The 15,060-nt window shown below is 38.3% G+C and overlaps 1 protein-coding gene across 2 annotated transcripts in view; it reads right to left on the bottom strand.

Annotated features, from left to right (window-relative positions):
• Positions 1–15,060, bottom strand: part of BPTF (bromodomain PHD finger transcription factor) — a 148,414-nt gene that overhangs the window by 43,990 nt on the left and 89,364 nt on the right. For both annotated transcript variants that reach the window (XM_028087414.2, XM_028087415.2), the window contains exons 10-15: positions 13,104–13,233; positions 12,016–12,154; positions 8,804–8,983; positions 5,415–7,722; positions 1,066–1,190; positions 168–296 (exon numbers count right to left, since the gene is read on the bottom strand). In XM_028087414.2, the coding sequence (XP_027943215.1) occupies positions 168–296; positions 1,066–1,190; positions 5,415–7,722; positions 8,804–8,983; positions 12,016–12,154; positions 13,104–13,233 (3,011 nt within the window). The remainder of the gene's footprint in view (positions 1–167; positions 297–1,065; positions 1,191–5,414; positions 7,723–8,803; positions 8,984–12,015; positions 12,155–13,103; positions 13,234–15,060) is intronic.

Here is a 15,060-nt window from a genome sequence, read left to right as displayed (position 1 = left end):
GAGCCCGATGCGGGGCTCGATCCCAGAACCCTGGGATCATGACCTGAGCTGAAGGCAGACACTTAACTGACTGAGCCACCCAGGTGTCCCTATAATCAAATTTTAATTCGTAAAAGATGTGGTTAATAGGTCAATAACAAAAGAACAGAATTCTTTGTATTCCTTACCTTTTGGTGCTTCTGGAACTCCAATGGGGCAAATGATTTTCCGGATACAATATTCAGATCGAATGCCATAAGGACCAACATCTCGCCTTTTAATTATCTCTGTTGTTGTGATTTCAGTTTCAGATGTTTCTATGGTGATTTAATCCACATAATATTAAGAACCACCTAAAATATTCAGAGACTAAAAAGGTACAACATCTGGTGCTTTAAGAAGGAGACACACATGGATTAAACTTTTGAAAAAAATTAATTAATGACTTTAGGACCACTGCTAGAGTGCAATAATACTGATTTTCTTCCTCACTGAAAGTTTCTAAACTGAGCAAAATGCTATTTGGGGGCAGCTTGGTTTCTGGTGGCAAAACAGTCAAAATAATAAGAGTAGAAAGAAGCAGCAAGCATAGGGTTCCAGATGTCCCAGTTTAAATGACTTATATTCTACAATAATAAAGATCTTTTTTTAAAAAAGATTTATTTTTTGAGAGTGAGCATGGGGGGTTGTGGGGTTTGGAGGTGGGGTGGGGAGGGAGAGACAGAATCTCAAGCAGATTCTCTCCTTGAGCATGGAGCCCAAGGCAGGGCTCAAGCTCACAACCCCAAGATCATGACCTGAGCCAAAATCAAGAGTCAGACGCTTACCCGACTGAGCCACCCAGGCGCCCCACAAAGATCCTTTAAAAAATTCAGACTGGTTCACACGTAACTGACTCACCTTATAATCTGACCCCCCTTCCCTGCCCCCAGGATCTTACAGCATGTGCTGCCCAACTTTAGCAAAGCTGTATTTTTATACATAAGTGTTATATTTTAATAAATAACAGAAATGCTTAAAATTAAGTGAACCGTCAAGTGATTTTTTTCTCTTTTCAACTTAAACTAGAAAATGGGAAACGCTTACCTGTCCGTGTAGTCCCTCCTCCCGGAGGAGCCTTGGCCGCCATGTCATCCCATCTCAGGCTTGCCCACAGTAACCGTAACATAAGGCTCACTCCAGCTAGGGACTTTACAGTCTGAAGTCTGTACCTGAAAGAAAAACCCAAGAAAAACTACGTATGTATTGTGTAGTACACACGCACGCACGCGCACACACACATTCTATTATTAAACCAAAGGGCTGTATCTTGTCTTCATTATGATTTTAATAATTATAATACGATTTTGTAAGCACTGTGGCTATTATACATCCCTTAATAACTTTTTTGTTCCTAGGCATAACATGCATCTAACAACTTAAAAAGGGTCTGTAGTCGCTTCAAATACCATATAAATTTGTAAAATGAGCATGTTTCATTTTAAGACTGACATGGCAAGAATTTATGAAGATTTTATACATTTAGCCTAATTCCAAAATATGTGTTAGAGAAATTACAAAGAAGAACAAATATAGAGAAATAACTGTGTCACTAAAGATGATAACGGTTTTGAAGGATAAAATCTTAATTAACTGATTGATTTGTGCTGAAACAAACTGCAATTGTTTAAATTTTCTCAAAACACAATACAGAAAAAAAAAAAGACCCCCCCCCCAACAAATCCAATCCAAGGCCTTTCCAAATGGACAGAAATTTTGTATCCAAATGGTGGTTCTGCAAAACATGAACTACTGGACGCTGAATACCTGCTAATACTAATAAACACTAACCACATTAGAATAATAGTTGTAGGATTCTACAATATAATCAGTAATAAAAAAGGACAATATTAGATTAGTTACTGATCAGGAGACAAAGGAATCTCTGTATTCGGGTTTTTTTCTAAGCATTGGGTGCAGTTATTGAACATTTTAGATACTCTTTTAAAAATAATATTAAAGATATATTTCAGAATGAATTTACAACTGCAATGAATATTATGTCCTGAGATGGAACTAACCATAAAATACTGTAAAGCAGCCCTAGGGTATCAATTCTCTATTAGTGTGGTCTTTGTGTAATTAAACTCTGTTGACATTTCCATGTACTTAAATAAATATCCTGATTAACTGCAGTATACAGAAAAATCTCTAAAACTAAAATAATTTCCTCCTCTAAGAGGTAGAAGGTAAACCTTAAGACAATTTGTATTTGAGAAGCAATGCTTTCTATTCTAAACATTAAGCTGGGAAAATGAACAATGTGAGAAAGGGAAACACTCCAACCAAAAAGTTGCAGCAGCTTCTTAAATTCCCATCTCCGCCTGTGACACCAGGATTTCCTTTGTTGTGCTGTCGCCCTGTGAATCCTCTGACCTGGACAGAACAATTCTTAAATGGGAGGGTGAATGTTATCCAGTGCAGGGATGTCCTGAGAAGGGGGTGGAAAGTACATGTCACTTTCAGACCACACCCTATAGAAATGCACAGGGAACTCTGGACGCCAAATGGTTTGTATGTGGGGAGAGAAATGTTTCTCATTCTCTCTCTTCTTCCTCGGATTACTCTCTACAACTTCAATGCATCTCTATATTTTGCAATGGAAACACCACAGCAGGGGCACACACCAAAAGCCTGTTCATCCATGTATTCATTCAAAAAATACTTGAGTGCCTTCTATGTGTGTTAGACTAACTGAAAGGAGCTGGAGACAGGGAAATAAATCATAATCTGTTCTCATATCCTCAGGGCTGCTCAGTGCAAGGGGCCCCTGACTCGGCTCTGGGATGGGGAGCAGAGCTTAGCTTGAGTCTCAAAGGACAAAGATGCGGAGGTGGCTACACCAGGGGCAAGGGGCACACATATGCTCAGGAGGAAAGAGTACAACAGCACACTCTTCTTCCCAGAAACCACATCTGGTGTGCTCTGACTGGAGGGAAGGGGTGTGGAAGCGCAGCAAGAGATGAAGCCGGCATGAGAGAGGACTGCAGAGTCCAAATGTGCTGCACCAAATGGGAGGACAAAAGAAGAGCCTTGAAGGTGAGCAGTATGAAGGCTTCTGAAACGCATCCAGTATAGGATGGGTTGTAAAGGGAAGTACTTCTCACAGACATGGCATGGCGCACAGGTGACGAGCTTCCCCCCCCCGCCCCCCGCCCCCGCCCCCCCCGCCACAACCCCCCAGCCCTGCAGTTGTAGTTAATACACTGAAGGCTGCTCAGCTCAGTCAGAACATTCACAGAATAGATCTGCCTTTTGGGAGAATCGTTTGGGCAGCACTGTGGAGGCAACTACTGGTTCCAAGTGATAATGAAACACAGAATCGGGGCCCGGGAAAAAGGAAGTAAGAGAATGGACAGTGTGGAGGAAAAAAAGAGGCCTAATGAGTTGACAAGACAAGTTTCGCTTTTCACTACTGCTCAGCCTTAACATTAATAAAGATCAAACATGTACCTCTTGGCATTCTTGGCTTCTACTCTAAGCATCAGACATATTTTATTCAAGTGTGAATATAAAAATGCATTTCACATGCATGGTTTTTACAGCAATACACTTTTTAAAAATGCATTCTAAAGTCAAGAATATTTTACATATTTACCCATGCCTCTTTTAGATACAAGGGATTCTGTTTCCCTCAACTTCGGCAAATTAAGACGTTAGCACATATTTGACGTCAATATCTGTTTAAAATATACAGGAAGGCATTTCCTTCCATTAAAAAATGAGAAATTAACTAAACAGATACCAATTGTGCCCACAGTGCATATTAAAACATACACGAGTCTCCTGAAACCCAGCCGTGCAGAAAAGGGCCCTGGGCAACACTTGATCGGAACTGGTTCAGAGAAAAGTGCTTCCCAGTTGAGCCTACCTTCCACTTCAGAAAAGAAAAGAGCAGAAAGGTCGGCCTCCACAACTGCCAGGTCATTTTAATTAAAGTATTTGTACATAGTAACTTTTCCAGTGGGAAAGAAGTTACCTGCAGGACAGTCAAGGATACATTTTGGGACCGCTCTCAATGAAGAAAGCAGAAAAGTGCAGAGTAATCCTATAAATCCATGAACTGTAATGAAGAGTTCCTTGATTCCCTGCAGGATTCTGCAAATCCTTCATTGCAGGCCCTGCAGAGAAATTGTACTTTTCAGCTGTCTCTATTGAATGTGTAATGGAGTGATGATATTTTAATTCAAATCAAAAGATGAGTTATAAAAACCTTGGTCAAACCAACTATGACTGGTCATATTAATAAGTTAATTCCTTTAGAGAGAGTACTCATTTACACCTTTTGTTTTATAATACTAACTATAATATAAAAGAAACAAAAAAAAAAGGTATGGTTTTAACTTAAAGAAACTGGAACCATAATACAGACATACAGAAATGAAGCCTAGAGTGCAATGGAGCTGGCTCAGTCACCTGCTAAAATAACTTCAGGTTCCTATCAAACTCTAGCAGCAATAAGACTGTTCCTGACTTCCAAGCCTGCCCCACAGAGACTCTCGTGTTTTCAGTGTTTATGTTCCATCCTTTCCAGTTGTGAGGGTGAAAAGATAAAAAGACAGGGACATGAAAAAGCACAAAGGACAGATGTGTGAGAGGTGACACAGCCGTACCGGACTGGGCTTTAGGGACACCGGGCACTATTCCTAACTCTGTCCCTCTGTGGCCAGAGGCAAATTATTACACATCTCCAGAAGATAAGAATTTCTAAGATCCTTTCCCAATATAAAACTACACGATCTGACAACTGCCAACACTACGTACTTATGACTCATCCCCAAAGCTTAATGCCCAGAAAATTTTAAATTAAGACTATTTCTGGGTTTAAAAAAATCCCTAAGGAACCTGAGACTATCTCTTCTCACATATATAACAAAGAACTCCAAAACAAATGTTTACCATGCAAATAAATTACATTAGGAAGATTTCCACATTATGATGAACTTTGTGTGCTTCCCAGGCATGTTTCCTATGTCTTTATGTTTCTATGAATTACCTAATAGAAATAAAATACAAACATTCCAGAAAGTTGATTATCCAAGTCTGCAATTCTCTCATTCCCAAGGCAAACACCTGGCAATAACTTGGAAAGTTAAATCACAAAAACAACTATGTTTGACACGTTTCTTCTGTCTTGTGAAAAGTAAAACTGAATTTCATTTTAAAGAATTCCCTCCCATTTTTTCAGTCTTTTATTAACATTTTTCCCTAAGAAACTTGAGTACCTCCCAGCTGGCCAAATTCAAGATTCTCTGTATCTTATTTCCGCTGCTAACTTGGCCCATTAAACTTCTGCTTTCCTGTCGCATCTCTTATTATCTCATTTTTTCTGTAAAAAATGAGATATGCTTATCAGATAATGCTTGTAAGACTTTCTCCCTTCCCCAAATACATACCTCCAAGTGATACCAAAGGTTGGTCGAGGAGAAGGATATGGCCATATATCCAAGGCAGGTTTTGCATTGTAATTAAAATAAGGGACTTCTCGGATTCCTCCTTTTCTGGCCAACTTTTTTAAGTCATCATTAGGCAAGACAAATATGCTCTTCTTGCTGCTCTTGGTGATAAACTTTCTATAGGATGGCAGAGCTGTACCTGAACGAGTCTTCTTGGGTCTTGAAAATTTCATGAGTTTCACTTTGTCTCTTGTGGAATATTCTTTGCTCACGGTCATCGATGTCACCAGAGTGCCCCCTGCAGTGGTCAGCGAGTCTGTCACTGTTGTGGTGACCACCGTTTTGCTCTGCTCCTTCACAGAGATGATGTCCACACTGCTGCCTGTGGCGGGTGTGGAAAGCTTTGTTACTGTTGTAGTGGTGGTTGTGACAGTGGATTTGGCACAGTTTTCTGTGGAAGAGACCACAGTCTGCTTATCACCTTTTGCTACTTTGATTACAGTTTTTGATTCTGTGGCCACTGTGGATGTCATGGTGGTGACTTCTGTGATGACTGTTTTTCTCTTGGACTCTCCATTGACATTTTCATCTTTGTGGGCGGGCAGACCATTTTCATCAACAAAATCATTACTGAGGTTAGATTCCTCTCCAGAAGGAACAGGTGAGGGAGTAACTTTCTTAACTTCAGAGGTTTCAATTTCCATATCTTCTACCTGATTCGCTGAACTGCTTTCTGGACAAGACAGTGGAGGCATGGCAGCGTGTGCACTCTCAGGCTCTCTGGTTGACGGCACGGTCTCTAGGCCATCTTGGTAGTCGCCTTCAGCATCTGAAGATCTCAGTAAAGATGACTTTATTTCCAAGTTGTTTTTTTCATTAAAATCTTCCATGATGACATCACCGTTCATGAATGGCTTTACAGCAGATTCTTTAGCAGTCAAAGACTTAATATCATTTTCAGGGATTATCTTATTTATATTATTAAGCTTTGGTTCAATGTCACCACTTACTACTTTACCCTCAGAGATTTCCTTCAAGCATTCCCCTTTTAAATATGACTTGGGTTTATTATCTTTTCCATTTATTTGAAAGGTACTTGCTTTCTGTCCTTTCTTTTCAGACTCTCGATTTTCATTATTCTTTTTGTCAGTGCTACTTTTTAGATTGACTTGATCAATACATTTATTAACTGATCTCTCTAATTTCTGTTCTTGACTTGGCTTTCTACCATTTGCTTCAGTTACCTTACCCTGTGGTCTTTTATCATAGCTTCCAGTGGACTTATCTGGAACAAACTCCCGTTTCAATGGTTCCAAGCCTTCGATACCTTGTTCTTGAGTTATGAACTGCTCAGAAAGACTTTCATTGCTATTCTGAACAATCATATCTTCTTCACTGCTGTCCTGAACAGACATAGTATCAGAACTATTTTCCAAAGTGCTGTTATATTCAGAGACACAACCTAGTTTTCCTTCAAAGTCCACTGCTTTTGACAGAGACGGGAGATCTCTATCATCGGTACTTTTAGGTACCGATGGAAGTGAAGGGCTCTGGGAAGGAGAAACAATGGTGTCATTATCCTCCTGTATGAGTGGTTTTTTGTTCTTATAGATCAAAGTACCAATTTCATCTGCACTGGCTGGTTTGGAGTCACCAATGAGAAAGTCACTTCCTCTTGTTTTAATCTTAACAGGTTCCTGGCCTTGACTGGTAGGTTCAGAGAGACTCTCATCTATGGCATTTCCAACAGAATTTTGTTTCTGACAGTTTGTCTCTGGACTCTGAAAGGAGACGTCATCTAACATTTGATCTTTTGGATAAAGACTGTCTGTTGTATGATCAGGATCACCGATTCCAAGAATTGAGGAATCGCTTTGTGAACATCCCCGAATCACATCTTCAGATTTACCATTACTTGCATTAGGGCTTTGTTCTTGTCTAAGTGAGTCACTTTGACACCCTTCTTTTGCTTTCGTTGTTACTGGTGACTCAGAAAGGCTTTTCAAAGAACTTGTAGAGGTCTTTCCTATACCCTTAATTCCACCCTCCAACTTCATTTTCTCGAGGCGCTGTTTTTCTTCCAGTGTAAACTGTTTAATTCTCCTTTCAAGAAGTCCATCTAGTTTGGATGACTTAATTTTCTTTTTATAACTAGTCCTTAGATGGAAGCCCTCACTGACATTAACCACATCTACTTGAGAACCTTCCTGACAGTTAATACGTGGCTCTGTTTTCACATCATCATCTATCTCCATTGGTTCTTCCTTAAAGGGTTTCTCATTGTCAGAATCTAAAATTTCTTGTACATCTGTGAAACAAAGACATTTATATAAGTGTAACTTTTAGTCTCAAATGTGGAATTAACAATATTTTATTTTAGAAACTACCAATGTTTATTTTCACTCAAGAGCTTCAATATAAATATATATTTGAAAGCTCCTGATACATGATTAAGATAGATCAATGGACAGGGCTAAACTTTATAAAAGGTTTAAAAACATCTAGTAAATATTTAAATATTCTGATTCTTAGTATCTGAAATTGGAATGTCACAATGTAAAACTACTTAGCATGTGACAGTTAGCCCATACACCAGTACCTTCATGGAAGATTTTGTATAGACTATTCTGTAGTCATAAAATATCTTGGGGCTCATACATTATCTAGCTTATCGAGTTTTTAAAAAATGACTTTTCACAAAAGACAGTATAAGCTCCTCAGAAGGTTGGACACAGAGTTATTAGCTCATGACCCAGTAATTCCACTACTAGGTATTTACCCAAGAGCGATGAAAGCATATGTCCATATAAGAACTTGTAAACAAATGTCCTTATCAGTATTCATAACAGCCAAAAAGTGGAAATAACCCAAATGTCCATCAACAGACGAATGGATAAACAAAATGTGGCACATCTATACAATGGACTATTATTCAGAAATAAAAAGGAATGACAAAATGCTGACACATGCTACAACATGGATGAACCTTGAAAACATTACGCCGAGTCAAAGAAGCCAGTCACAACGGACCATATATTACATGATTCCATTTATACAGAATGTCCAAAATTGGGCAAACCCATAGACACAGAAAGTAGGCTGGGGTGATTTAGGGAGGACTGGAGACTGACTGCTAATGAGTATGAGGTTTACTTCTGGGGTGATGAATATGTTCTAAAATTGATTGTGGTGGTAGGTGAACAGCTCTGTGAAATACTAAAAAACCACTGAACTGTACACTTTAAATGGGTAAGTTATATAGCAAATGAGTTATGATTCAATAAAGGTGCCATCAAAGAAAGATAAGGCAGTACCTTTTCTGCTGTGTGAACCAGATCCAATGCAATCTTATCACCCCCAGGCTGCCCTTCACACCTGACTCTCCTTACCTTGGTCCTTCTTCTCAGAAATCTTGGAAACGTCCATTTCACTTTGGTCTGCTCCTTTGGCAGCATCTGAATCTTTTACCTCGGCTTTCTCAGAATCAGGCTCTGTTTTTATTTTTTTTGGACTCCGTGGACTTTTTCTTCTATCTGACTCATCCATATTTTCATCCATATTATTTTTGGCTAAAAAGAATTGAATATATATACAATTATGGGTAGTCTGATTATCAGCAATTTACTTTAATAAATGTAGTTTAGTGGAAATTATCAAGTAATTTCCAGCAATTTATACCATTGATTTTTATTAAAAACAAACACAAAAATTGAAGATAGTATATACTTTCCTAATATGCTCAGCTGACCTAAAGCATAAAAGGAATGAGTGCATTTTAGATGTTCTTCAGGATCCTTCACATATGAGATTATTTCATCAGCTCAATGACTCCACAAAGTCTACATCAGTGTTTCTAACATACTTTGTGTTAAAGAATCACATTAGAAGGATAAATACTTAAGTATTTTTCACCCATAGTCCATGGGTAGACTTCAAGGCTATCCAAGAGCCAGTGAAATTAATTACAAAAGTTTGTTTACGGACTTTTTCTGGGTAGGGAATCATAGCATTTATCACAGAATAAATGAGACTTCAGAGAAATAACCAAATGCAATGTTTGGCCTTGTCTGGACCTGACTTACTGCCAACAGTAAAATGTCATCTCTGGCACAACTGGGGTAACTGGAATAGGAACTGAGACTCTCAAGATGGATGTGTTAAATATTGTTAGTCTGTTGAGCGGGTAATGTCATTATGGTTATGGAATGTCCACTCCATAAGAGATATATACTGAACTGGTAAATAACATGATTTCTGGAATTTGCTCTAAATACATGGGGAAAAAAAAAAAAACTCCAGGAAAAAAAGTAGGCGATGACAACTAACAGGAGAGTGACAGAAGCTGAATGGTGGCTGCATGGGAGTTCATTATTTTATTCTCTTTTACTTTCGTGGTAAAGTTGTAGTTTCAAACTTTCCATAAGAAAAAAACAAAAAACAAAAAACAAGCCCATGATACAGAACTATTGTCCAGATGAATTTTCTTGGGCCTTACAGGCATTTTCTATTTTTTATTTTCTCCTTCACTTGATGCCAAATATCCCAAGGACTTAGAACCATGTACCTACTTCTTATTTAAATAAATGACTTTTTCCAGAAAGATCTGGCTGAGGGAAGGGCAAAGAGTGCAAAAAACAAACTCGGTATCTGTCAAGACAGTAGGATATTGGTGAAAGAAGAAAAAAATCATAGAAAACAGTGACAGGATATGTCTGGACCCCCAGGTATCTAAAGGACAAAAACTAAACTGATACTCTCCTTATTCAGTGCTTCTTTAAGTTATTTCAGAATAACTGGGCAATATGTTTTCAATGATTTCAAGTTGCTCAAAGAGAACTTTATATGATGGCAGTAACCCCACTTAAAAGCTTTAATAACCCGGATACTTAAAAGAGACAATTATAAAATATTTGGGGGATTTCCTCTCCATAAAGGTCTTCTTGACATACAGACTATTAATATCCTTTGTTAATCCTTGCACATCAATACCTTTATTGACACTTATAAACTAATATGCAAAACAAATGCATCCAGTCTGAGTTAGAATGGAGGTTAGGGATAAGGAGACAGCAGTCAAACAAGTCGAACATTCTAGTCTTCTGATGCTAAGTCAAGGTTCCCTGAACTGCATTTCTGTTTTCTCCAACACATCTGTGCCTCTATCATATGATTGGACTAGATTAGCCATTATTATAAGGACCAGCAGTTCTGAGATTATAAATTGGTGGTTACTAAGGCCTTCGTATTGTGCAGTTAAATTAAGCTAACAATGTGCACTGCTACCACTAAGAGGAAAGGCTCAAAAGATGCCGGAAAACCAACTTGGTACCTGACTGGATAAAGGCCCGGCATTTGGCCATTAGAAACCGTATGCTAAGGAAAGTGGATATAAGATAAATCTACAAAAGCCTAAATATTTTGCTTATTGATAATCTGGATTTTACTACACAAGACAAACCAGGTCAGACACAACTAAACAAAAACTCCTTATAATTCTAAGTGCTACGTGGGTAACTGGAGCAACAAAATGGCAATAAAAAAAATGTTAATATTTTAGAATTTATTATAAAAGGGCATTTAGCTTGAATATAATCAGATCATAATAGAATTTAATACTGAATAGTTCTTTTTGGCAAACAGAAATATTCACTGAGCATCTATTATGTGCAAGACACTCCCAGTCCCTATAAGTTCCAGTGAACCTTATGAAATACATATTTTTTTTGTTAAAGGGTAATCCAAAATGATAACTTGACCACATTAATGGTTTCAAATATCTAACCAGTCCAGGATTCACCAGAACCATTCACAAGGAAGTCAAATTAGTTAGCTATGTATTACAGTACTCACTGCAGCAAAGGCTTCACAGGAGAGAACACATCACACCATACATTAGCAAATTACACTGCACAGTGAGCAGAACTGCTTTTGAAAACTGCTCAGGTAACAAAAGAGAGATGGCAAATGTAGTGTGCAAAAAGGACAGTAGGAACGAGGAGACATGGATTCCAGTCAGGGCTCTATCCCTCTCTCTCTAGGTGACCTGTACATAACTTTACATCTTCATGAAATAATCTGCTCATGGAATGTGAGATTCAAAACAGATGGTCTCTTAATAGGGCAGTTCCCCTCTAGAGTTCTGTGATTCTAAATACTAAAAGTTGTTAGAGAATAGCACAAATTGAGTTAATACCTCCCTCATTTATGTGGTAGTGTTACAGAAGTCTCTATCACTTCCTTTCTGGCTTTATTATGCGCTATGACGTTGAGGTTACCAGATAGGTGCCTCCTTAAGAAGTAAGGTAATACTGAATTTAAGATTTTAGAAAAACAATTAGGTGGCTGAGGCCTTTTTTCTTTTTCTAGTAAGTTCTATTCTATCTTCTTTAACTGAAATCCTAGATAATGAAAATCCTGAGAATAAAGGTAATTTAAAGTATTTTAGAGTTTATTATTAATAAGCTACATTGGCAGTTTTGCATGTTCAATTAAAAATTCCAGAAAAACACTTTTATCCAAAATATGGACAATGTACTACAAATTTATAATAAATAGTACAAAATCAGAAACTATAACACAAAATATAACTTCAATTACTTACTTCCTTCTAATGACTTTCTGTAATTCACATTAGTATTGCCTGGCAATTTAGGAACAAACCGATAAACGTGAGTTTTACTAATCCAGCTCCAACCACCATATCCTGTTACTCTGTATTCCTCTCCTTTTTGTTTCCAAACCTGGTGTAAATGAAAACATTCTGATTAAAAGAGAATGAGAAAGCTTTTACAAAGCACATCTGGTTTTATGCATTTTTACCAAACAAGATCAATAGTCAGGCAAATAAGTTTACCAATTTTATTTTCAACAGAAATCAAAGATTTATGAAAAAACTGATTACAGCTGACCCCTGAACAACATAGGGATTTGCCGCCTCCCCATGCAGTCAAAAATCCACGTATAACTTTTGACTCCCCCAAAACTTAACTACCAATAGCCTCCTGTTGACCAAAGCCTTACCAATAACATAAACAGCTGATTAACACATATTTTGTTTGTTATATGCACTATATACCGAACTCTTTACTACAGAGTAAGCTAGAGAGAAGAAAATGTCATTAAGAAAATCCTAAGGAAGGGGGCGCATGGGTGGTGCAGTCGGTTAAGTGTCCGACTCTTACTTTTGGTTCAGGTCATGGTCTCAGGGTCATGAGATTGAGCCCCGCGATGGACTCTGCTTAAGACTCTCTCTGCCCCTCTACCCCCACCCTTTCTCTAAAATAAATAAATCTTAAAAAAAAAAAAAAAGAAAAGAAAAGAAACATCAGAAGGAAGAAAAATACACTTACGGTACTGTACTATATTTACCAGAAAAAAATCTGTGTGTAAGTGGACCCATGCAGTTCAAACCCATGTTTTTCCAAGGTCAATTACACCCCTTTCTAATATGAAAAATGTAACACAATTTTACAGTTTTCTAACAATTTCAACAAATTAGTCTAATAGCCCACCTATATCCTAGTAAGATAAACCCTATGCTTATAAAATTGCCAGAAAGATTTACTTTGTTCCAACTACATTAAATAAAAGATTGTGTCAAAAGTAAAACAAAATTTAGATATTCAAAGTTGCAAAATACAAGTCTCAGAAATGGCTAACCCTATTTTAAAAGACTATAATAAAAATTACCTGATGTTTAACTGGAAACGTGTATTTTACCCATGTAGCCTGTTGCATTGTTTCTTCCTCTTCTTGTTTTTTCTCTTTTTTCTTGACTTTCTCCTTTTCTTCTCTTTCAATTGATGTCATCCTGTGTAACCTAAGAATATATGAATGGAAAGACAGAACTGCATTTGACTTTGAAAAATAAATTAAAAAGATAAAAATACAGGACTGCAAATTAGGAAGACAGAATCAAAGGATGGTTAGCTATATTCCCATGACCTAGACAACTCCAACTCACAAAAATAAGTAGGTAAATAATTCCATAACGGGAAAAATCAAACAGTAGAAAGAAGCAAGAACATGCCATCCTTCCCATATATGTCCCTATAAGAAATACACTCACTTATGGCTTACTCCTGAAACTATTCATATATACACCAACATCATATTTACACAAAAGGGATACTACATTCACAACTACACAGCTTTTAATCAATAATTAAATAATTGCACTAGAAGATCTTTTCATACCAGAGGATAGAGATCTTTTTAAAGAATTAAATAATATACCCCACTGCATGGACATACTGTAATTTATTGGACCCGTCCCCTATTAAAGAATACATTATTCCTTTCCCACCAAAAAGACCAACAAATCCAAAACCTTTTATTTTAACAACCAATATTTCTAATTCTATCTAGCACTGGGGGTTTTAAAGCCATCACAGGATCCACTAATGTAGAATTCAGGCTTTCTACATCCACAGAGAAAAAGGCCCACGAAGCTCCCGCTTTTGGGTGAGGGGAAGGGCTGGGAAGGAAGGACCCACACTGATTCGCGTCAGTCATTAAACATAGGGCATAGGCCACACTCTTTTTTCAGGATGGAAAATGGCTATCACTGCACCCAGCAGTAAGGAGACAGGAGGGTCTGTGGTGAGGCTCTAAGTTAAGATGGATTTTTGTCAACGGGAATCTCTCCCATAAACAAGGACACTGACCAAAACCTATGAAGAGAAGAGCCTGTCTCTAAGAGCTCCAGTGGTAGAAAAACTGCTTTAGCACACCCTAACCAGATGCAGCCCATCTTGCGTGCATAGCTACATGAAAACAAAAACAGAAACAAAAACAGAGATCTTTTGTCAACTTGCAGGAGGAGGTGGTGCTGGAAAGATGTGTGAGGGGATTTAATTCTTTTTATCTCTAGCCTCCCACTAAAAGTTCCTTATTTATCTCCATTTTCAAGAAAGCTTTGTGTCCCTAGGAATCTAAGACCCTAAAAGCTAGCCTACCCCAGGCCGAGAGAGAGCTCATGCCTATTAGCTGCACAACCCCTAGTATAGCAAACAATCTTCATTCTCTCACAACTGATGGGAGGAGGGGAAAGGGAGTAGATTCTCACGGGAGACTAACTTACTCAAATACCATCAATTTGCCACTACTTTTGGAACCAGGGCATGGGGCAAGCTCTGCAGGTACACCTTGGTGGAGAACCTGACAGCTTCAGCCCGCTAGAGTAAGGAAGGAGTGACTGAGCCAGGATCAAGTAGTATTTCTGAACACAGTTTTTGTAGGCTGAGCTTTAAAACCCTCTGAAAGTTCAGGTCTGACAGAGCAACTGAGCTATCTGCGCTGATAGTGGCCGGGACCGGTGCACTGTGTGGGGAGACCACCGATGGAGTGACACTCTGGGAGCTCACACAGCTGGGCTGGGCGCTCAGCTTGTGCTCTTGGTGCTCACATGGAAAACAGAAACATTTTCATCACCAAATACAAAGGCACCACTTTGCTGAGGAGGCCAGGCCACTAAGGTAGTAGTACTGTAGCTAATCTGTGATGTTAGCTACTCTAGAGTAAATTCTATTGTTCTCACTGCCACCAAGACAATCCTTATGTTTTGGAAGCAACAAAGCTCAGCTCTGAAAGAGGTCAATTCCATTTGGTTGGGCAGAAATCTTGGCTACTGCTGGCAGCCTAGAGG

Source organism: Eumetopias jubatus, unplaced genomic scaffold, assembly GCF_037043125.1.
Source record: "Eumetopias jubatus isolate StellerSeaLion01/CBP00866 unplaced genomic scaffold, mEumJub1_p1.0 scaffold_10, whole genome shotgun sequence".
NCBI classification, from domain to species: domain Eukaryota; kingdom Metazoa; phylum Chordata; class Mammalia; order Carnivora; family Otariidae; genus Eumetopias; species Eumetopias jubatus.
Note: the sequence above shows the minus strand (reverse complement) of the source record. Positions and strands in the feature narration are given on the sequence as shown.